The sequence below is a fragment of the Fukomys damarensis genome, unplaced genomic scaffold, assembly GCF_012274545.1.
Source record: "Fukomys damarensis isolate Sample0158 unplaced genomic scaffold, DMR_v1.0_HiC HiC_scaffold_34, whole genome shotgun sequence".
Classification (NCBI taxonomy): Eukaryota; Metazoa; Chordata; class Mammalia; order Rodentia; family Bathyergidae; genus Fukomys; species Fukomys damarensis.
In genome coordinates this window covers 20432205-20453775 of record NW_022900946.1, presented here as the reverse complement: position 1 = coordinate 20453775, position 21571 = coordinate 20432205, and the positions used below count along the sequence as shown (strand labels likewise).

Sequence of the window (21571 nt, the reverse complement as noted above, 5' to 3'; positions counted from 1 at the left end):
CGGCCCGCTCCCTGTCGGCCACCTGCGATTCGCCTCCTTTCTCCCCACTGCGCCTTCCCCAGCCCACGCGACCCCTGGACTGAATGAGTCGCACTTCCCCAAATCGGGGAGCCCCACGTTCGCCCGCCTGCCCCCGGCCGCGTCCACCCACCGGGGTGCATCCGTCCCTACCCTCCCGTCCTGTCCAGTCTAGGCGTGCGGAGGTCTCGGTGACCTTGCACTTTTTGCTGGTTGTCTCCCCTCTCCTTTGAGTTCTGACTTTATAGGTTGATCATTATGGCTTCCAAACTTTTTTACTGAGCCTACACTGGGAAACATGTTTAAGGTGCGTATCCTGTGTCTGTAGGTATTTACTGAGCCACAAGTTTAAAGAGAGACGCTCACTGCAGCGCACATGACGCAGATCTATTCTAGCTCTATTCGAATTCATTGCACTCTATTCCAAAAGGCTTTTGCTGACCCATCTGTTCGCTCGGGACGGAATGGGTCTGGCGCCTTTAAACCTTGCTTTAAACCTTCCTTTAGCCCTTGCATATGGATTATACCAAACTGTCGCGATCAGATAATCACTATAAGCTTTTAATTCCAAAGTGAGGTATATTTTAGCTTTACATTTCTGCTTTCCAAGGTCAATATCATTTCTATCTGATTTTTATTTTCTGGTGTAGTTCCATCAGATTTATCTCGCTCCTCTTCCAGATGCCACTGGTTGGACTTGTAGAAAAAAACTGTAAGGTTGGAGCTAGGTTGGAGCCCATACAGAACTGAGGGTTCACGAAGGGAGACAGTTTTTACTGGGAGAAGCATAGAGTTAAGCTTCGGGAAGACTGACCTGTCAGTACCCTTGGGGAGAACTGGAGTGGCTGAATTTTCGAAGGTTTGGCATGGGCTGAAGAGAAGGCAGTGAGGAAGGAAGTTCTTAGATGACAGGGGAGGAAAGGAGATGGACGAGAGGTGTGATAAAATCTGAAGGGAGTGAGATTTGAGGATACTTGAGGCTGGGTAAAGGAGGAGGAAAACTAGCTAAGATTGTGACTTAGGGTGGGGGGGTGTTAATCAGCTCTCTATCACTATGACAGAATACCTGTGGTAATTAAAGGTTTATTTTGGAGATTCTAGTCCAAGATCAGGCCGACCCATTGCTTTGGGCTTCTGGAAACAGTGGCAGGTGGCAGTGGGAGGAGCACAGGGGGAGCAGCCTGCTTGCCTCATGGCCAGAAAGCACGAGGATGAGAAGGGGCTGGGATCCTCCTATCCCCTTCCGGGGCACACTCCCAAGGACCTGAGGACGCTACAGGGCACGCTTCCTAAAGGTCCCACCACCTCCCGGTAACATCACCTGGAGATGAGACCTGCAGCACACGGGTCTTTGGGGAACACGCACTACCCAAGCTGCAGCGGGGCGTACGGGGTCTCATTAGCTAGAATCTCCCTGTCTGTGCTCCGCCTTTCCTTCGTTCATTCATTCACTCGTTACAGGGCCACCATGTAATTCAGGCTGGCCTGGGACTCATTGGGTAGCTCGAACGCATGGCCGTCCTCTTGTCTCAGCCTCCTGAGTGCTAGGATTACAGGCGTGCAGCACAGTGCCCAGTTTGTAACTCTGCATTTCCATGTTGCTTTGGAGCAGTGACCTTAAAGCGGTTTTTGCCCCTCAGGGGACTTTTAACAACATTAGTTATCAGAACTTGGGAAGGCCAGGGGGAGGGGAGTTATGATGCCAATATCTACGTAGCTGGTAGAGCCCAGGATGCTGCTAAACATCCTGCAATGAACAGAACAAAGAAATACTGAGACCAGAATGCCACTGGTGCCAAAGTTGTGAAATCCAGCTTTAGAGGAGTAAATCTTAATCTTTTGGAGGATCACCAGCACCTTCAGCCTCTACCAGGAATAATGTTGCATGTATTTAGTTTGTGTGTGAAATCCCGGGAGGGTGACTAATGCTGTGTGCATTCCTGTCTGCAGGTAATCACAGGAGGGTCGTGAGCCAGGCAAAGCGCCCTGTAACCCTCCTGGTATTTGTTAGGGGGACCATTGGGATCATCCAGGGGGTTTTAGACAGCAGGGCCTTCCCTCCACCTCCTTTCAAAGCTCTGGATTCTACTGAGCCTGCACAAAGAACTTGAGTAGTGATTTACAGTTTATAGAAGAATTTCACTCCCAGTATCTTAATTTGCCACTTTTCCTCCTTCACAGGTGAAAGCAGCCAGAGAAATTTGTCTCTGTCTCCCCAGCAAGGCCCAGCCCCAACCCCAGCCCCAGATGACAATGTAGTTCTCGTAGATGAAGGTAATTCTTTTGTTTCGCTATCAGCTGCCAAGAGGAGCACCTGTCTTTCAGGACCTCAGCAGTGAGTGTTTGGATCCCAGGGTACCTTGAGAGACTCCTGACAGCTCCATTTTTTTTTTTTTTTTTATGACAGTTCTTAATAATGTTGTGGCTCTTGGCCCTTTACGACCACCAGCAGGATGGTAGTGCCAAGCTGGCAGTCGTAGTGCTGTGCTCAGCCTACCCTGAAACTGTGAGGAAGGCAAGAGAGGATGAGAGACTGATGAACTGGAAACTTTGAGAATCATTTTGCGTGTGTGTGTGTGTGTGTGTGTGTGTGTGTGTGTTACCAGTGATTGAACTCAGAAGAACCTTTGCACTGAGCTACATCTCCAGCCCTTTAAAAAAAATTTTTTTTTAAAATTTTGAGATAGGGCCTCACTAAGTCACTGAGTTGCCCAGGTTGGGCTCAAGCCTATAGTTCTCCTGTCTCAGCCTCCCAGAGTGCTCGCTGGGATTATAGGTGTGCGCCACCATGCTTGAATTCTTTGAGACTCTTGAGCACCCATTTACATCTAAATGACCTAAAAATATTCTGTTTACTCAACAGGTCCGTTTTGAGTGAAGGTTGAATATTGCAAATGAGCACATTAGGTCTCAAAACCATGAGAAAAGTCAAAAGTACCTTTAAATCAATCTAGAGTTAACATGCGCATGTATAACTAAAAAAGTTTCATGATATAATGCTCACTTTTATTTCAGTGGTGCAAGTTGAATTCCTATGTAATTTTTAAAATTAATGACTAATGGCACACACCTATAATTCTAGTACTGGGGAGGCTGAAGCAGGAGGATCTCCGTGAGCTCGAGACCACCCTGGGCTACATAGTGAATTCAAGGCCAGCCTGAACTACACAGCAAGGCCCTGTCTCAAAATAAAATAAAAGTCTAGAACCTAATGATTTTAGGATCAATAAACAATGATTTGAAAAAAACAGTGCCTCAGACCAAACCAAAGGAAATAAAACTTATTTTATTTAACATAGCAAAACATTTATTGCTGCATTTTTGGCATACATAATGATAGCACTCATCATAGGGAATTTGTACCTGTAAATGGTTCATCCTGCCTCTTAAAACTTTTAATATAGATATATAGTACATGTATGTTAAAGACTTTTACCTATTGCTGGAGAATCTGTCAGACATTACAGCCAGTGTGCAAGAGAATCCAAGGAAGATTCCAGAAAACTATAGGACAGGAATACTGAAATTAATGTGCAGGTGGAGGCAAAACTGATTCCTTTCACAGCGGGAGAACTTATTTACATATCTATTTACTTACATGGAAAGAGAAAATTTGTTTACTTGTACTTTTTATTCCAGTTATTTATAATTTATACAATTGTAAAAATAACTCAGAAGTTAATGAAAGAGTAGAATCAGAGAACCTAGCAGAAAGGGTTCCAAACAATGCATGGTTTTTCCCTGACGCACGTGTTTTCCATTTGATTGAACACTGTTTTGTTTTGATTTGGTGCAGGCGATCAAACTCAGAACCTTGTGCTTGCAAGGCAGGCGAGGCGCCACTAAGCTAAATCCCCGACCCAAAGACACACTTGTAATACCAGCACTCAGGAGGCTGAGGCAGGAGGATTTGAGTTTGAAGCCACCCTGAGCTATAAAGCAAGACCCTATCTCAAAAATCTAAAATAAATAAAGAAAAGGGAAAGATATTTGAGCTCATGAAAAAAAGTTTATCTCATTAAATCTAGTATTTATATAGATGCATCAGACCTACAGAGTTTGCTTTGCTGGAAATCCTCATAGATTGGACTTATTTTAGTAGTACAGAGGACCAAACCTAGGGATCACTTAGCTACATCTCTAGCCCTTCTTATTTTGAGACAGGATCTCACTGAGTTTCCTAGGCTGACCTCAAACTTTGCCTCAGCTTCCTGAGCACCACCAAGCACCACCATGCCTGACTTAGATTAGACTTTTTTTCTTCTCAGTATTGGGGATTGAACTCAGGACCTTGTGCTTGCCAGGCCAACACAGCGCCACTGAGCTACATCCCTGGCCCAGATTAGACATTTTTAAAGTCCCAGGTAGCATCTTAACTTGGGGCAGATTTTTTCCTTCTTGAGATCCCCGCAGTAGCCCAGCGTTCCTTGAACTTATAAATTGCTAAAACTTCCTTTTTCTCTTTTCTTAGTGTGTGTGTGAGAGAGATGGGGGCACTGGGGATTGAATCCAGGGCCTTCACACTGAAATGTGTCCCAAGCCTTTTTTTGTTATTTTGAGACAGGGTCTCACTAAGTCAAAAGTTTCCCAGGCTGGGTTTGAATGTTCCTCCTACCTCACCCTCCCAGAGTGCTGGGATTATAAGCCTGCCCCACCACACCTGCTTAAAGTATAATTTCAAAAAGGGAGAAACTGAGCCAGGGATTTAGCTCAGTGGCACCACTCCTGCCTTGCAAGCGCCAAGGTCCTGAGTTCAATCTCTGTTCCGAAAAAGGGGGGAGGAACTATGACTCACCCACTGATATAAACAGATTTTAGTGATTTAAGGCATCAGTGAGGAAACCCATACAATGATGCAGATTAAGCATGGTAACATATAGGAATCCTTTACTTGATACTCAGCAGGAAGAACTTCAGATTCGGGCCGGGGATTTAGCTCAGTGGTTCCACTGCCTGCCTCAAGCTCAATGTCCTAAGTTTGATCCCCGGTACCAAAAACAAAAGAAAGGACTTCAGATTGTTTCAGGTCAGCCAGAACTGCTGCCCACCTCTCTTAAGGATCTCTAGTCCAGTGTTTGTCCAAATTCAGTCCATAGAATACCTACATGAGCCTCTTAGTATTTGTCAGAAATCTTAATTTTTAGGGCCAGGGAATTAGCTCGGTGGCATTGCCACCTGCCTCGCAAGTGCAAGGTCCTGAGTTCGATCCCTGGTACCACAGGGGGGAAAAAGCTTGATTTTTAAATCCCTCTCTAGACTCTAAGCCATCATTTTGGTTGTGATTTTTTTTTTTTTTCTTTTTGCAGTGCTGGGATTGAACTGAGGACCTAACACAAGTGAAGTGTCACCTCTACCCCTGAGTTATACCCCCAGCCCAGAATCTGCATTTTTATCACATACCCTGAGGAATTCTCATAGATTAAACTTGCAGAAGGGATTGAATAAAAGTTTCATGAAAGCTGTATTTCACCTCATTATACAGATGCTCTCTCCCCAGTCTCTCGGTTTTCTCTGCTGGAGTGAAGCGGGGTGTCTTGACCAGGGCCCAGTGACATTTCAGTGCAGACCCTTGTGGTGGGCAGAGAGGCTTACAGGAAGTTTAGCTACAGACCTCTGCCTCCAGCCCCCTTCTGCACTGTGCCTAAATTGACAACCAAAATTTTCAGAGGCTGGCATGATGGCACACACTTGTAATCCCAGCACTCGGGAGGCTGAGGCAGGAGGATTGTTTCGAGTCTGAGGCCAGCATAGGCTACATAATTTAAGGCCAGCCTGAACTACATAGAGAGACCCTGTCTCAACCCACTCCCCAAATTGTCTCTAGATGTTGCTACATAAATTGTCCAGGTGGCAATTGGGCGGGGGGGGTGCAGGGGGGCAGTGGGCAGCAAATCAATGAGGAAAACATGGTTTCTTAAACCCTTTTTCTCCTGGAATCATGGAAGATTTATTCCTCAGGTTCAAATGGAAAGCCTCCTCACTTTAAAAGGTGATTATGACCTTAGTTTTTTTATTTCAAAATAAGGCATACATGTTATAAAAAGTGTTTTTTTAAAGGAAAATTCCCCATGAGTTTCTCTACCTTTCAAGTGTTTCCTCTGCTAGGCTAATGCTGAAGTTTGGGATTAGAGGTGCCAAGCCCCAACCTTAAAGCAAGTTATGCCATGTTCACCCATCCTTCAGAACTGTTTCTAAGTTATTTTCCCCTTGAAAGTATTTTTATGACCTAGCCAAATAGATCTCTGTATTACAGAGATTCAAAGCATCATAACTTTTCTGTTTTTTTGGTACTGGGGATTGAACTCAGGACCTTGCACTTGCCAGGCAAGGTGTGGTGCCACTGAGCTAAATCCCTGGCCCATAACCCTCTTCGTAGTTATGATTTCATATTTTTGTTTTGTTTTGTTTTTATATTGAGGATTGAACTCGGGACCTTGCGCAGGCAGAGGAACCACTGAGCTAAATCCCCAGCCCCTAATGTTGTAGGGATTTGATTAGGGGTTTGTTTTGGTATTGGGGCTCAAACTTGGGATCTTGCTCTTGCGAGGTGTTTGTTTTTGAGACAAGGTCTTGCTGTGTACTTCAGGCTGGCCTCAAACTCGAAATGATCTTTCTGCTTCAGCCTCTCAAGTGCTAGGATAACAGGTCTGCGCCACCATACCCGGCTTTTAATTGTGATTGAGAGTCTCCCCGTCCACTTGTCTCAAGCACGAGGAACTGGTCCATTTTTGAATTTCACTGTATGCCTGGGACTGGCACACTGCAAACCTTAGACCTGGTTGAATGATACAGAGATGGCCAAATGGATGTGCCCATACTGTGGAACACTGCCAGGAGTTGGAATGATACAGAGCAATATACAGTATTGTCATGAAAAGATCTCCAAAGTAAAGTGAGTGGTGGGGCAGCAGTGTAAGGTAATATAGAAATACCAGTCTGTTCCCCTCACGGTGTGAGAGAATGTAGAACAGGAAGTTGAAATAGAATCCATTTGCAGTAGTAGTTAGTGTTCACCCGATAATACTGTGGAGGGTGCAAAAGAGTCTTCAGAGGGAGTGAAGGAAGTGGTTTTTGGAGTGGTAGTCAAAGGAAAGCCTTAATCGTACTTCTAAAAGTCTGCTTTACAATTTACTGCAGTAAGATTCACCAATTTTAACTGCATACTATCTGGTTTTTTAAATTGCTCATCACTATTCATTATATAGATACAGTTGGGGGCTTTTTTTGAGACAAGGTCCTTCTGTGTAGTCCAGGCTGGCCTCAAACATGGTGATCTTCCTGCCTCAGCCTCCTGGGTGCTGGGATCACAGGCACGCACCACCACCACACCCAGCCTTAGTTGTGGGTTATTATGAATAGACCTGCTATGAACATTACAAAAAAAGGAGCTTTATCCCAAAGGCAGACACAGGAAGTATGAGTGGTGGCTGTCCTTACTGGCTTGGCTCTGGATCACAGACACCCAAGACTGAGCCCTGGACTCCTCTTCTCCAAAATGAAGAACACCAGTCTAATTGATGAGGCTGTTTGGAAGGTAAAATGAAACAGTGCACTCAAAAAATGAAATAATGCCAAGACTTAGCATTGTGTCCTGAATATCATTACTCTTTGGCAGCAGAAACTCTGAAGTAATATTCCTTTAGATTCTTCGTGTGTGTGTGTGTGTGTGTGTGTGTGTGTGTGTGGTACCGGGGATTGAACCCCAGAACCTTTGCCATGAATCATAGCTCCAGCCCTTCTTATTTGTTATTTTGAGATGGTGCCACTAAATTGATGAGTTGTTCAGCATGGGCTTGGGCTTGGGGGTTGGTCTGATTAGAATGGGAGGCATTGGAGTTGGGGTCTCAGAATCCATGGTGCTGACAGGCCTTAAGGCTGGCTTGGATGACCTTGACTGATCACTGGAGGGTGTCTGCAGGCTTTTCCTGGGTTCACAGACGTGTGACATTTTAGAGCTCTGCAAACTAGTGGCACAAAGGTAGGACCCCTGTTTTTTTCTGAGTTATGGAGTTAGAGAAGAAATTACAAAATGTAGTATATCCTTAAAGATTATACTTTCCGTCTCTCTCTCTTCTTTTTTTTTTTTTTTTTGCAGTACCAGGGATCAAACTCACGACCTTGCACTTGTGAGACAGGTGCAGTGACACTGTGCTAAATCCCCACCCACTTTCCCACTCTCAAAAGAATTTATGCACATTTTAAACTATTTTTGGAACAAAAGAATTTAAGAAAAGATAAAAATCACCATTTTGACTACTTTCAACATTTTTATTTATTACTTTCTAGTTACTGAAGTGTTTGTTGGTTTGTTTTTGGCTTTTGGTTTTTGAGAGAGGCTTTCACTGAGTAGTCCAGGCTGACCATGAACTTGTGATCCTCCTGTCTTAGCCTCCCAGGATGCTGGAATGATAGGTGTGCACCACCATGCCTAGCTTTAAATGTTATAAAGTTATGAGCATGTAGAATAAAATCAGTCATAATAGCAAATACTATGCTGAACATGGTGGCACACACCTGTAATCCCTGCACTGAGGGAGGTTGAGGCAGGAGGACTAGAAATTCAAGCCCAATTTAATAAGATTCCCATCTCAAAATAAAAAATAAAAAAGGGCTGGGGATATATCTGAGTAGTAAAGTGCCCTCAGGCTCAATCCCCAGTACTAAAAACAACCAAAACAACACAAATGTTACTGAGGGAGGGAAGAAATGTAAGAAAGCCAAGTGCCTCACGGGCTAAAGGTGCTTAAAGATAGTGTGGTTATCCTAGTAATATTTTGGGGTACTTTTGAAGAATTTTACTCCTTTAGAAAATATAGGGTTTTGGTTTTTTTTTTGTCTTTTGGGTTTTTTTGGTACCGGGGATCGCACTCAGGTCCTTGTACTTGCAAGGCAGGCGGTGAAACCACTGAGCTAAATCCCTGGCCCCTAGAAAATATAGTTTTTGTTCAATTTATTAATTGTTTTTGGCTAATACTTTTCATAAATCAGCATTTTTGGAGAATTCTTTTTTAACTCCCAATATGGGAAAATGGCCAGATTATTGTTTTAAAATCATTTTTTCCCCACTTAACTTTACCAAGGGCATGAGAACATTTTTAAGAGAGCAGCATTCCCCTTTTTTGGCCACCTGCTGCTGAGGATTTAAATCTGTCTCTATGGCTGTTACCCACCTGCATCACATAAAGCTTTGGTCTTTTACAAGCGCTCTGTCTGGTCTGCAGGTGGAGACTTTCTACTCTAGAGAGGAGCACAGCAGCAAACCACGTGCTTTAATATTGAGAATGCTGGGCAAATAAAGTACATCAGAGGCACTAATATAAAAATGGTAATAGTTGTGCGTTGGGGTGGCAGAATTATGGTTAACTTACTGGTGTTCTTAACATTATAAAAAGATTGCTGCATAGGTTTTAGAGTATAATATCAAAACTTAGTAAACCTCACAACTATGATTCCTCCCATCCATCTCCATGGATGAGGAAACCAAGCTGAGGTAAAGGGCTTTGGTAAAGCTGGGTCTGGTACGTGTGACCCTTGGGATGTGAATCAGACCTACAAGGATTGTTTTTTGACAATTTTACTAAGGTACAATTCATACATCATACAATTTCCCCATCTACAGTGTACCTTTCAGTGGTATTTTGGATTTTGGTACTGGGGATTGAACCCAAGGCTTTCACACTAATCTGGCAGTAGAGAGGAACAAGAGCTTGCTAGGTGACCATCCAAAATGGAAAAATTGCAAATAAGAGAAAATGTAAAAATTTTTTTTCTGGTGGAGCTGGGAACTAAACTTAGGGCTACACACATTACGTAAGTGCTACACGCTGAGCTTCGCTTTCAGCTCAGAAATGTAAAACTCATAATCATAAGGAGAGATAACTTTTATTTTTTTGGTACCAGGACTCAAACTCAGGGCCTCACACTCGCCAGGCAGGTACTGCACCACTGAGCTACATCCCTGGCCCAAGGTTATTCAGAACTCTGGTTATTCAGAAATCTTATATTGTTCTCCAGTGATGTCAGGGAAATGGGAATTACAGGTGTTTTTTGTGCATATGATAAAATAAAAATGCCATAAAATTTCCATTTTAACTTCTCCCTCCCCTTCCCCCTTCGTCCTAGTACTAGGATCGAACCCAAGGTCTCACACATGGTAGGCAGATGCTCTACCACTGAGCTACACATCACCTTTTTTTTTCCTTTTTTTTTTTAATTTTGAAACAAGGTCCTGCTAAGTTGCCCAGGCTGGGATCAAACTTGTGATCCTCTTGCCTCAGTCCCCCAAGCAACTGAATTACAGGTGTGGACCACCGTGCCTGACAGCATGTAGTTCAGCAGCATCCATTCACCATTATGCAGCCATCACCCCTGCTGTCTCCAGGAGGAGTTTTTCTTCTTCCTCAACTACAGCTGTCCCCATTAAAGAGTAAGTCCCCATTCCCTCTCCCCAGCTCCTGACACACCATCCTACTTTCTGTCTCTATAGACTTGAGAATGTAGGGACCTTATATAAGTGGACTCAACAGTATTTGTCTGGCTTACTTTGTGTTGTAGTTTTTTTTCCAGGCATTGGGGATTGAATCTGGGACCTTCACACTGAGCTACTTCCCCAGACTTTGTTTGTTTGTTTTACAGGATCTTACTAGGTAGTTCAGGCTGGCCTTGAACTCACTGTGTAGCCAAGGCTGGCTTTAGACTTGTGCTAATCTTCCTGCCTCAGCCTCCTGAGGCTGGAATTATAGGCCTGCATTACCACAGCTGGCTACGGTTGTTTTTTAATGCTTAATTCTTATTTCATGTCCTTTATACTTAATATTTTTGTTTTCCTCATTGGGTTACAAGCTCTTTATGTGATCATCTGCTTTTGTATAGTAGAATACATACATACATACATATAATAGAATACTCTCCAATATATTTATGTCAGGTCCTTTGTAGCCATTCATATGATTCCATCTACCAAGCCACTTGGTTCAGTCACTTACCAAATAAATCAGGTATGTATTTGGTTACTGCTATGTAACAAATGACCTCCAGTCTCCCTGCCTTAAAAAACACCAATTAGTTGGCCATAGTGACTCATATCTGTAATCCCAGTTATTCAGGAGGCTGAGGTAGGAGGATCAGAAGTTCAGGGCCAACTTGGCAACATAGTGAGACCCTGTCTCAAAATAGAAAGGGCTGGAGATATAGCTCAGTGGTAGAGTGCTTGCCTAGCACGCATGAGGCCCTGGGTTCCACCCCCAGCACTGCACATGCGTGATAACAGTACTCAGTCATTGCTGTGGGCTTCGGGTACCTGGCCTGTCCCACTGTGGTTTCCCAGGCTCCTTCCAGTGTCTGTGTCTGCATAGCTGGGGTGGGGTTGCCAGGCCACAGGTACCAGATGATTGCCTCGGTGTGGCAGCACCACGCTGCCTGTGTGTGGCCTTCTGTAAATCTTCCCTCTCTTGGCCCATGAGGTGAGGGCTTATGGCTCACATAGCCTGTTACTGCCACACTGTTGGACACAGCAAACTACTGAAACCATTTCAGTCACAGGTGGAAATAGTGTGGCTGCAGCAGTGCCTGAAAACTTAAATGTCAGATTTGTGTTTGTCTTAGTTACTTTTCTCTCGTTGCTGAGACAAAATACCCAAAACCCAAAGTTAAAGGAGTAAAAGTTTATTTAGCTCACGGTTTGTAGAGGTTTCAGTCTATAATCGGCTGGCTCCAAGGCAGGGTGGTCTGGCAGAGAGATTTGGCAGAGGAGAAACAGTTCATGGTGCCCACAAAGTAGCAAAGCAAGCAAAAACAACAAGGGAAACTTAACAGCATCTTTCTGCCCCTTTTATCTTATCCAGACTACTGGGATTAGGACAGTGCCAAACCAATCAGTGAAGTAGTTTAGTAATCACAGGCCCTTAATCCCAGCATCACACACTCTGGATTCAGCCACCTCTGAAAAACCCACCTATGACCACATGAGGCTTTAGAGGGACATTTGGACCCAAACCATAACATTCCGACCCTGCCCCCCCCAAAGACTCATGTGCATTCTTTTACACAAAAAGGCATCTAGTCCATCTCTAAGAGTTGCCAAAGTCCGAACAGTTTCAGCATTGCTGAAAAGTCTGAGTCCAAAGTCTCCTCTGAGATTTAAGGCAAATTCTTAGCTGCAAGCCTCTGTATAAATGAAAAGAAAGTTAAGCACTTCCAACATTCAGTGGTATGGGATAGACATTTCCATTCCAAAAGTTACAAAGTACCACCTGCCTTGCAAGCACAAGGTCCTGAGTTCTTTCCCCAGTACCAAAATAAAAAAAGAAAGAAAGAAAAGAAAAGCTCATCTCTGAAAGTTACAAAGGGGATAGCAAGGAATGGGAACAAAGCAAGTCCAAGGGCAAGTCCCACAGTTCCACGTCCAGCATCCCTGGCAGTCTGTGCCAAGTTGTGAACTCCAAAGGGCTTGGATAGCTCTGCCTCTGCAGCACTTGTAGTGGTTGTAGCTCCCATGGTCTCTCTCTTATGCCGGCTGTGCTGCCTCCGTGCTGTTTTCCTCAGACGATTCAAGTTCCTGGTTTCCCCAACCTTCTGAGGTCTCCAGTGCACCTTCAGATTCACACTCACAGCCTCCCGCACGGCCCTCTCAGGCACCCTGCCTGGCCTCTCAGGTCTCTTCTGAAACCTGGACGGAAGCCTTCCTGAGCCCACAACTCTGGTGTTCTGCATGTGCCTAAGCAGCATCCTACGAATGATGCCAGCTGGAGTGGTAGTCAGGCTCCCTCCTCTTTTAGCTGGAGGGGTCTGGTGCTTATGAACCAAACCCCAAGGGACACCTTCCCTAGGTTGCTGCCATTCTGGCCCATGATGCTCTGGGGCTTTCTTCTCAAAATCTTTCCCTTGCGCAATTTTGAGGCTACAAAGGGTTGAGTCCGGCTGCTTATGATTCCCTCAGGCCATCTTTTCTATTCTCCTGCTCCTTCTCAGCAATCAGGATCTTCTCTGCTCTTTCTTTACTGAAGCTTCCATTCTGGCCAAATTCAAAACGTTTTAAATCATTCTGTTGGGCTCTTTGCTCTGGATTCTCAACATAAGTCTGGTTTAAAGCTCCCAACAGTACCTAATCCACCACCTCAACATTAGATTGCCTTGAAATTTCTTCTGCCAGAATCATTAGCCTACTGCCCTTAATCTCAGCCTCAGGAGAAGTCTCTGGACACAGGCAAAAAGCAGACAAACTTTCTGCCAAGCCATAAAACACATCTGGAGTCCAACTGCCAGTGCAGTCCTTCTTCCCAGCAGAAACCCTCTGAGCCTGGTCTTTACCTTCTGGTCCTCTGAGCTCTGACCAGAATCTCCCATGCAGTGCAGCCTAAGGAGCACCAAACCAATCAGCATAGTGGTTTAGTAATCACACACCCTTAATCCCAGCATCACACACTGTAGATTGAGCCATCTCTGAAAAAGCAACCTGTGACCCCATGTGGCTTCAGGGTGCCATTTGGACCTAAACCATACCAGTGGCCATTTAGACAGCTACCACACTGACTCTCTTAATAGGTAAGAATGAGAACAGAACATCAAGACCAGATCTAGGTGATAGCAGGCCCCCAGCTTTCCCATGAGACTGTGGTCAGCACAGGGCAGGGCCTTTTGTTCTGCTGGAGCTTTTCCATATCTTGGAAGTGTGTGTGTGTGTGTGTGTGTGTGTGTGTGTGTGTGTGTGTGTGTGTGTGTGTGAGTGTGTGTGTGTGTGTGTGTGTGTGTGTGTGTGTGTATGTGTGTGTGTGTGTATGGGGGTGAGGGCTGGGGCTTGAACCCAGGACCTTCATCCTAAGCAGTATCCCCAGCTCTCTGTCTTTTTAAAAAAATGTTTATTTTGGGACAAGTTCTCAAGAAGTTGCTGAGTTGCCCTTTCTGGGTAACTTGAGGTCCTCTTGCCTCAGCCTCCCAGAGTGAAAGCATCACAGGTATTCGCCACCCCTCCTGCCTTGGAAGCCTGAGGGCTGGGGCTTGAACCCAGGACCTTCATCCTAAGCAGTATCCCCAGCTCTCTGTCTTTTTAAAAAAATGTTTATTTTGGGACAAGTTCTCAAGAAGTTGCTGAGTTGCCCTTTCTGGGTAACTTGAGGTCCTCTTGCCTCAGCCTCCCAGAGTGAAAGCATCACAGGTATTCGCCACCCCTCCTGCCTTGGAAGCCTTTTAACCAGAAATTTTGGATGAAAGGATTGCGCTCTTTGCTCCCAGATGGGGTCAGTGCAGCTGCATGTGAATGTGGGGGTGGTGGTCGTGCCAGCCTTGTGTCTGGAGAAGGCTGGTCTGCAAGCCTGATGGCCTGAGACCTGTGGGAGCCTGAGTGCCTGAGGAATGGGGAGCGCAGCCTAGCCCGAAGTGCTGGTGGCTTTCCTGAGTCCCGAGGGTGTTGTGTGGGGATCTGGGAAGATGCGGGTTGGGGGCCCAGAGACGCCAAGGTCACACATCTCAGATGTGCCTGTTCATCCGGGAGCACAGGGCGTGGGTATCCAAGAGGTGGGCTGCCCACAGAGGGGCTAGTGCCAGGGCCCTTCAGCTCACAATGGCTCAGTGTCCAGGGGTGGGGCTGCCGGTGTGACCCTTTCCTGCCCAGGAGGTGGCCTCAAGGGACCTTTGCCTTGGGTGCCCCGAGTCCCCAGCACCTTGTCGCCCTGTGGGACGGGGTGGTCAGGGCCGGGAAGGACTGCACAGGAGGCGCTGGGGCTGGCTTGTGCAGGAGCTGGGCCAGGGCTCCAATCATTTGCTTGTTGCCTGGAGGATTTCTTTACCAGGAAGCACCTTGCTGCTGCCAGGAAGGCTCTAGGGACCTGATGCCCCTGGAGCTGACCAGGCCTTTGGGGAGCTGACTGCAAATCCCCAGGTCGGGGAATGTGGGGGAGTGGGGATGAGCACCACAGAACCTGTAGGGGCAACAGTTCCGAGTAAAGAAGCTGAAAATGTCAGAGGGGGCTACAGTCTCATTTTAGGGGCTCTTACTGAAAAGCACGAAGACCCACCAACTGCTAGTCACCCCAGAAAGGCCAGCCATTAATGTCTACAGACCAGTGCAGCCCTGGGCTCCCACCTTTCCCAGGTCAGAAGCCTGAGAGCCCCCAGTGACCTTGAGGGTACGCCAGCACATTCAGAGCCCTGTCCTTGCCTGGCTGAGGTTGCGCCGGCAATAGCTCAGGCCCAAAGCCACTTCATTGCGGGGCCCTGTCATCTCTCAGGGACTGGGTGGGTCTGGGGCCTCCAGACTAGGACAAGGTCTGGCTCTGTTCACAGCATCCGGGTACAGTGCACAGGGCCCAAGCAAGTCCCTGGGGGTCTGAGCAGAAACAGTGGGGTTCAAACATACAGGGTGTGTGCACCTCCATGTCCTCATCAGCAGAGGGGGCGGTAAGAACAACCTGCTCATGGCCCAGGGGCTGGAGGTTAAAAGGAAGAGTAGGTGAGGACACCACCCCTGTGTTGGGCTCAGAGGTAGGAGGTCAATTACTGGTGCATTGTCACCTGCCAGGCCCTGGGGAGGGGCGTTTATGGGGAATGGGAAAGGTAAGGCCTGGGTGGGGAAGGGATATCCCCAAGGCCCTGTGAGAGGAACCGCAGAGCGGAAGGATTCTATTTCTGTCAGGTCCCTTCCCAGCCTCACAGCCTCAGGGACACCTTGGCTGCCCATCTGGCCCAAGGATGGAGATCCCAGGTCCATTTCTAAGCCTCAGGCCCAAGGGCTTCTCCACTGACTGAGGTTTTGCCTCCTCCCTTAGGACAGAGCCCGGACTGGCAGATTCCAGGCCAGGGAGGAAGAGGAACTCATTTGCTGGGCTGAGCATGAGCTGAGGGTCAGGCCGACAGTCCCGGGATGCCCCTGCCTGAGCCCAGTGAGCAGGAGGACGAGAGCATGAAGCCAGCCCAAGAGCCATCCCTGGAGCCCAGCATGGACGGCGTCCCAGCAGACCCCAGTGAACCCCAGGAGTTCCCCAATCTGGTCCTGCTGACAACCTCAGACCAAGAGGGGGTCGAGGTGGGCGCTGATCCCACGGAAGTACACTGTGTCATCTCCCTGGAGGTGGTTGACCCCTCCACCCTGGCCAGCAACCTCCAGATCCTGCCAGCTGAGGAGCAGGTCCAGGCAATGCAGCCGCGCCTGTGGTCCTCGGGGCTAAAGCGCAGCAAGCTGGAGCCAGGTGAGGCATCTGGGCTGCTGCCTGGCCCCACCCCCTCGGTGGACCTGCATCTGAGATGTGGGCCTGTGCACCCTTGGCTAGCGGGGTGGCCTTGGTGTGCCATCCCTGCTTGCAGAGAAGGCTCATGGTCTTTAATCTCCACCTAGCCCTAGACCAAGGTGCTCATCTCACGTCACCCCTGCATAGCAGAGCACCTCCCTGCTGGGCATCACATCCTCCCGGAGCTCGTGAGAGTTGCGGGGATGTCCAGAATTCTTTCAACTCCTTAAAATATCCCTTTGCCCCATAAACCAGCCTCAAGAGTCTGGGCTTCTTTCCTGGCCACCTGGAATCACTGGGACCCATGACCCTCATTGGCTCTAACCCTGGCCTCTAATCCAGCTTTCTCTTTGCTTCCAGTCTCCGAGCCCCTGGAGTTCCTAAGGACCCCGTTCGGGGGCCGCCTGCTGGTCCTTGAATCCTTCCTGTACAGGCAGGAGAAGGCAGTGGGGGACAAGGTGTACTGGAAGTGCCGCCAGCATGCTGAGCTGGGCTGCCGGGGCCGGGCCATCACCCGCGGCACAAGGGCTACGGTGATGCGGGACCACTGCCACCCCCCTGACGAGGAAGGCCTAGCGGCCCGGCGCCAGAAAGAGAAGCTACCTAGCTCACCCTTGCCAGAGAGCTTGAGGGATCCCCAGGGTCCAGTGGAGGAGCTGCTCAGGGGAGTGGGTCCGTGGCGGCACCCGGAGGGACCAGGGCGCAACTCCCAGCATGTACAGAGCAAGCCAGTCCCACAGCAGCCAGAGACCGTGTCCGTGCTGAGCTTGCCACCCAAGAAACGCCAGATGCTACGCATGGGTGAGTACAGGCAGCACCTGCCTCCCTGGGCCAGTGGGAACCCACAGGGTTACTCATGCCGAATAACAAAGGTAGGGTTCCACATCTTGTTTTAAATGTGCTAAGGGAAGCTGGGCGTGGTGATGCACACCTGTAATTCTAGCACTCTGAGGCTGGGGCAAGATGTGATTGCAAGTTCAAGCCCAGCCTGGGCAACTTAGTGATTTAGTGAGACCCTATCTCAAAGTAAGAAATAAATTTAAAAAGAGCTGGGGATGTAGCTTAAGGTGAAAATCCTGGGTGCAATCCCCTGTAACAACAACAAAAAAATTGTGCTCAGGGAAAAAAGTGCTTAAGCTGTGGGTGGTGATGCACACCTGTTATCCCAGCACTTGGGTGGCTGAGACAGGAGCGTTGCCACGAGTTTGAGGCCAGTCTGGACTACATAGTGCATTCAAAACCAGCCTGAACTACATGTCCTGTCTCAAAGAAAACAAAGTGTGCGCAAGGTCACAATAACTTTGAAGAACATAAACATGTCCTGATAATCATTAAGCCTGTGGGACACTGCTCTTTACCCAGCTAAGCTCTGGATTTAAGCATTAAAGAATGCTGGGCTGGGGAACGTGGTGGGGCAGGAGAGCCTTTTTTCCTTTTTCACTCCAGATCCTTTAATTCCATTTAAGTTGTATAGCATATGTGTATTATTCAAAAAAGAGATAAGATATTTAAACAAAGTATTAAAAAAAAATGGTAAAGCCAGGGATTTAGCTCAGTGGTTCCGTGGCCTGCCTTGCAAACGCAAGAACCCAAGTTTGATCCCCGGTACCCAAAAAAAAAAAAAAATGGTGGAAAGTAACTGGGAACCTGGGCTGCCAGTGGCTCTCCTGGTGTTACCCTGGCGTGGTGTTTAACCCTTTGAGCTGTCCCTGCCCCTGGAAGAAGAGTCCACTCCTACCTGGGTATCTGGCTGGTGAGAGCAGGAGAGCACCTTGGTAAGAGGCAGCTGCACAGGGCAGAAAGTACAGGTTGGTCTCCAGCTCTGCCACGGGCCACTCCTGCCCGACCGAGGCGTCCTGACCACCCCGATTACTCCCTGCAGGCCTGCCCCCAGGCCTGGAGTTCCTCAACACATGCTACGGGGGCAGCTTCCTCGTGCACCAGTCCTTCATCTACAAGCGGGAGAAGACTGTGGGCGACAAGGTGTACTGGACGTGCCGGGACCACACGCTGCATGGCTGCCGCAGCCGTGCCGTCAGCCAGGGTCATCGGGTCACAGTGATGCGTGGCCACTGCCACCCACCCGACATGGAGAGCTTGCAGGTTCGGCGGCGGCAGCAGGAGAAGGCCATTCGGACACTTCAGGCCAGGCCACCTGGCCTTGGGGGCTGCAAGGACAAGCTGCTCCGAGGCATGGACAGTCTCGCCTGTCACCAGGGGCCTGGGCCCAGAAAGAAAGCAAAGAAAGGTCAGGAGCTCTCTGCCCAGACCGAAGCCCCGCAGGGATCCCCTGAAGAGGACCAGGATACTGATCCCGGTGAGCCTTCGTCCCCAAGGACGTGCTGTCTGAGGTCCTGCTTGAGCGGGTGGGGGAACCTGCCTGTCCAGTCAGCCCAGCCTTTTCAGCGTCATCCCCATCTTCTGGGGCGCTGCCCCTCTCTGACTGCCTCTTCTGCACCCCCTAGGAGGCCCTGAGTTTCTGCGGACCCCACTAGGGGGCAGCTTCCTGGTGTACGAGTCCTTCCTCTACAGGCGGGAGAAGGCCGCCGGCGACAAGGTGTACTGGACGTGCCGGGACCAGGCACGCATGGGCTGCCGCAGCCGCGCCATCACCCAGGGCCGGCAAGTGACGGTGATGCGTGGCCACTGCCACCCACCCGACCTTCTGGGCCTGGAGACAATGCGGCAGCGGAACAAACACCCCAGCCACACTCATCGGGAGAGCCTGGGTATGTGGAGAGACCCTGCACCTCTGTGAACCTTTAGAAGCCACAGTCCTGTTCTGATCTCCCTTCCTTGCCCCTACTCCTTAGCCCGCCAGGTTGTCCTGCTTCCCCATGTGCCTCCTAACCCCCCACCCCACCCCGCTCAGCCCAGCCTGCCCCCAGATCTCCCGATAAACCCAAATTTGTTCTTCCTCCTTCTCTTCTGTCATTTTGAGAAGTTACAGCGCTACTACACGAAACCAAGTACATCGGGTTGGGTCCTCATCCTCCCTAGGTAAAGTGGGTGAACCAGCTCAGGAGGGAGGATGTGAGATTTATTTGGAGCCAGGGTTTCTCCTCCAGCCTTCCCCATGGCCGCCTGCTCTTGGACCACCGTTCTGTTCTGCTCATCCCAGTCCACCAGGTTGGGAATGGTGCCCAGTGCTTTGACTATGAGGGTCACCAGGATGGAGCGTTCCTGACCTCGTCTGACTGGGGAGAGGAAGCAGAGCCCCCTCACCTTGCCAGTTGTCCACTGTGTCCACCAGGCGCTCCTCTCCCCTGAGGCTCCCTGCCCTGTACTTTTTGGAGTCACTTGAGTTACCTTTTGGCCTAAAGTTCTTCTATGCTCGAGAGCCGTAGTTTTATTCTTTGACTCACTTTTCATTCCAAAACGCCATGAGGTGCCCAGCTGCCCAGCCTTACCTTCTTCCCTTCTTATCCCACAAGTCACTGCTCCGATCTGTTGTTTCTTAGGATATCTTCTTTCTTTAAAAAATTTCCCTCTCTCCCCCTTCGCTGCCTTTGCACTGAGCTATATCCACTGCATCTACTGCCCTTTTTAAACAGTTTTTATTTTGAGGCAAGATTTTGCTAAATTGCCTGGGCTGGGCTTGAATTAGCAATCCACCTACCTGCCTCAGCCTCCCGGAGTGCGGAGATTGCAGGTATGTCCCTTCATCCCCGGCCTAAAAGTGTGTTTCTACAGCTGTTAACTGGTTTTTCAGTTTCTTTGTTGCCTGTTAAGTTCCAATCAGAGAAAGTAAGGATTAGCCCCACATTCGCTGCACAGATTGTGTTTTCACTTTATCGTAGAAACCTGTCACTGTCTTGCTAAGAATATACCGCTTAGAAGGAAGTTCCATTTCTTTCTCTATGTAGCTTTGTTCTCTCTGTGGTCCAGCAGCCACTTCGTTGCCTGGTTTTCTGGGGACCTGCTGCCGCTTCCTTCCTTCTCACTCGGTCACATCAAAACAGCTCCTGGTCTTGCTGGTGGCAGCTTTCTGTTTTCTGCTGCACCCTGGCCTGGGCCTGGGTGAGGCTCAGCCACCAACCATGCCAAGGACCTTCACCAAACTCCCAGCCTCTGAGCCTTCCTTTTTCTTGGTTCCTTTTTGTCTTGAAGTTGAGGGGGCCCCTTCTGAGCCACGGGCCTGGGAAGGACCACTTTCAACCCTGCCTGTCTGGAGCTGCACCAGGATGTAGCGCATCCCGCTACAGGCTCAGCCTGTTCTGGGACAGCATGGCTGACCCTGTTTGTGATCAGGCGCTGCTCAGGGACGTGGGCTCACCTGTCCACCCCTGGGGTTCCAGCTGTAGGGGTCACCGCTCAGCTTACGCCCTTCAGCACAGGGTATCTTCTTTCATCACTCCATGATGTCCTCATCCGAGTCTTTCTGTGGCTCCTGTCACTCTGACGTTGACTCTCCTGGGTGACCAATCATTTTTGCAGTACTATCTGAGATTTTTCTCAGCTTTGTTTTTAGCCCTCCCATTTAAGTTTTTAAACTTTTGATCTCAGGGGTTGAACATCTTTTTGTCCCACCTGGTGTCAGTAGCGTGGTGGCCTCTCTCTCCTGCTATGGCAGCAGCTTCTCTAAGCACCCTGTCCCCACCTTCCGGTCCTGGTTTCTGTCTCTTAAGATGCAGATTCTCTCAAGTGGGTGAGGACCCTCTTGGTCTGCTTATTTTGAAGGCAGAAACAGACTGGTTTTAGGCACAGGTGTTGCCCAGAACTTAGAAGTAAAGACTGGGGCTTTACTTCTACTGTGGGACCTCAGGCCTTGCCTGTGTGGTTTGTCAGGATGGACCTCCTGCCTAGAACACATACAAGGCGTGTTTACGAAATATAATCGATGTTTACATTTTTAAAACTTTATTACAGTAAAAGATACATTACCTGGCCAGGGATTTAGCTCAGTTGTGCCACCACCTGCCTCACAAGTGCAAGGTCCTGAGTTGAATCTCCACTAGCAAAAAAAAAAAAAAAAAAAAAAAAAAAAAAAAAAAAAAAAAAAAAAAGACACATTACCACATTACCATTAATCCCCCTCAGAACGCTCCCCTTGTTTGGAACATACTTACCCATAGATCTTGCGATGCCCTGCAGCATTTCTGGAAGTCCTGATTCCTGTGACTTCAGTGGTGTTGTCCTGGCTGCCTCTGTGTCCTGAACTGACTCGGAACATTTACCTTTCATGGTAATTTTGACTTTGGGGAAGAGCAAGAAGTTGCATGATACCAGCTCCAATAAATAAGGTAGATGTTTTAAGAGCCTGTCTGTTGGATGGTAGGAGGCAGCAGCATTCCTCTTATTTGTTATCACAAATTGTAAAGACACTCAAAAGA

General features: G+C 48.3%; 1 protein-coding gene across 7 annotated transcripts in view; it reads left to right on the top strand.

Moving 5' to 3' along the window:
- Positions 1-15: 15 nt before the first annotated feature.
- Flywch1 (FLYWCH-type zinc finger 1) overlaps positions 16-21571 on the top strand; it is a 30988-nt gene continuing 9432 nt past the window's right edge. For 2 of the 7 annotated variants that reach the window (XM_010603579.3, XM_019204438.2), the window contains exons 1-6: positions 16-325; positions 2200-2292; positions 15780-16199; positions 16599-17039; positions 18121-18555; positions 18704-18967. In XM_010603579.3, the coding sequence (XP_010601881.1) occupies positions 15875-16199; positions 16599-17039; positions 18121-18555; positions 18704-18967 (1465 nt within the window). In that variant the 5' untranslated portion in view covers positions 16-325; positions 2200-2292; positions 15780-15874. Of the gene's footprint in view, positions 326-2199; positions 2354-6625; positions 7553-10243; positions 10445-13947; positions 13971-14075; positions 14253-15779; positions 16200-16598; positions 17040-18120; positions 18556-18703; positions 18968-21571 lie in introns of those variants that run through there. The other 5 variants (XM_010603575.3, XM_010603576.2, XM_019204439.1 and 2 more) reach the window with 5 other exon arrangements.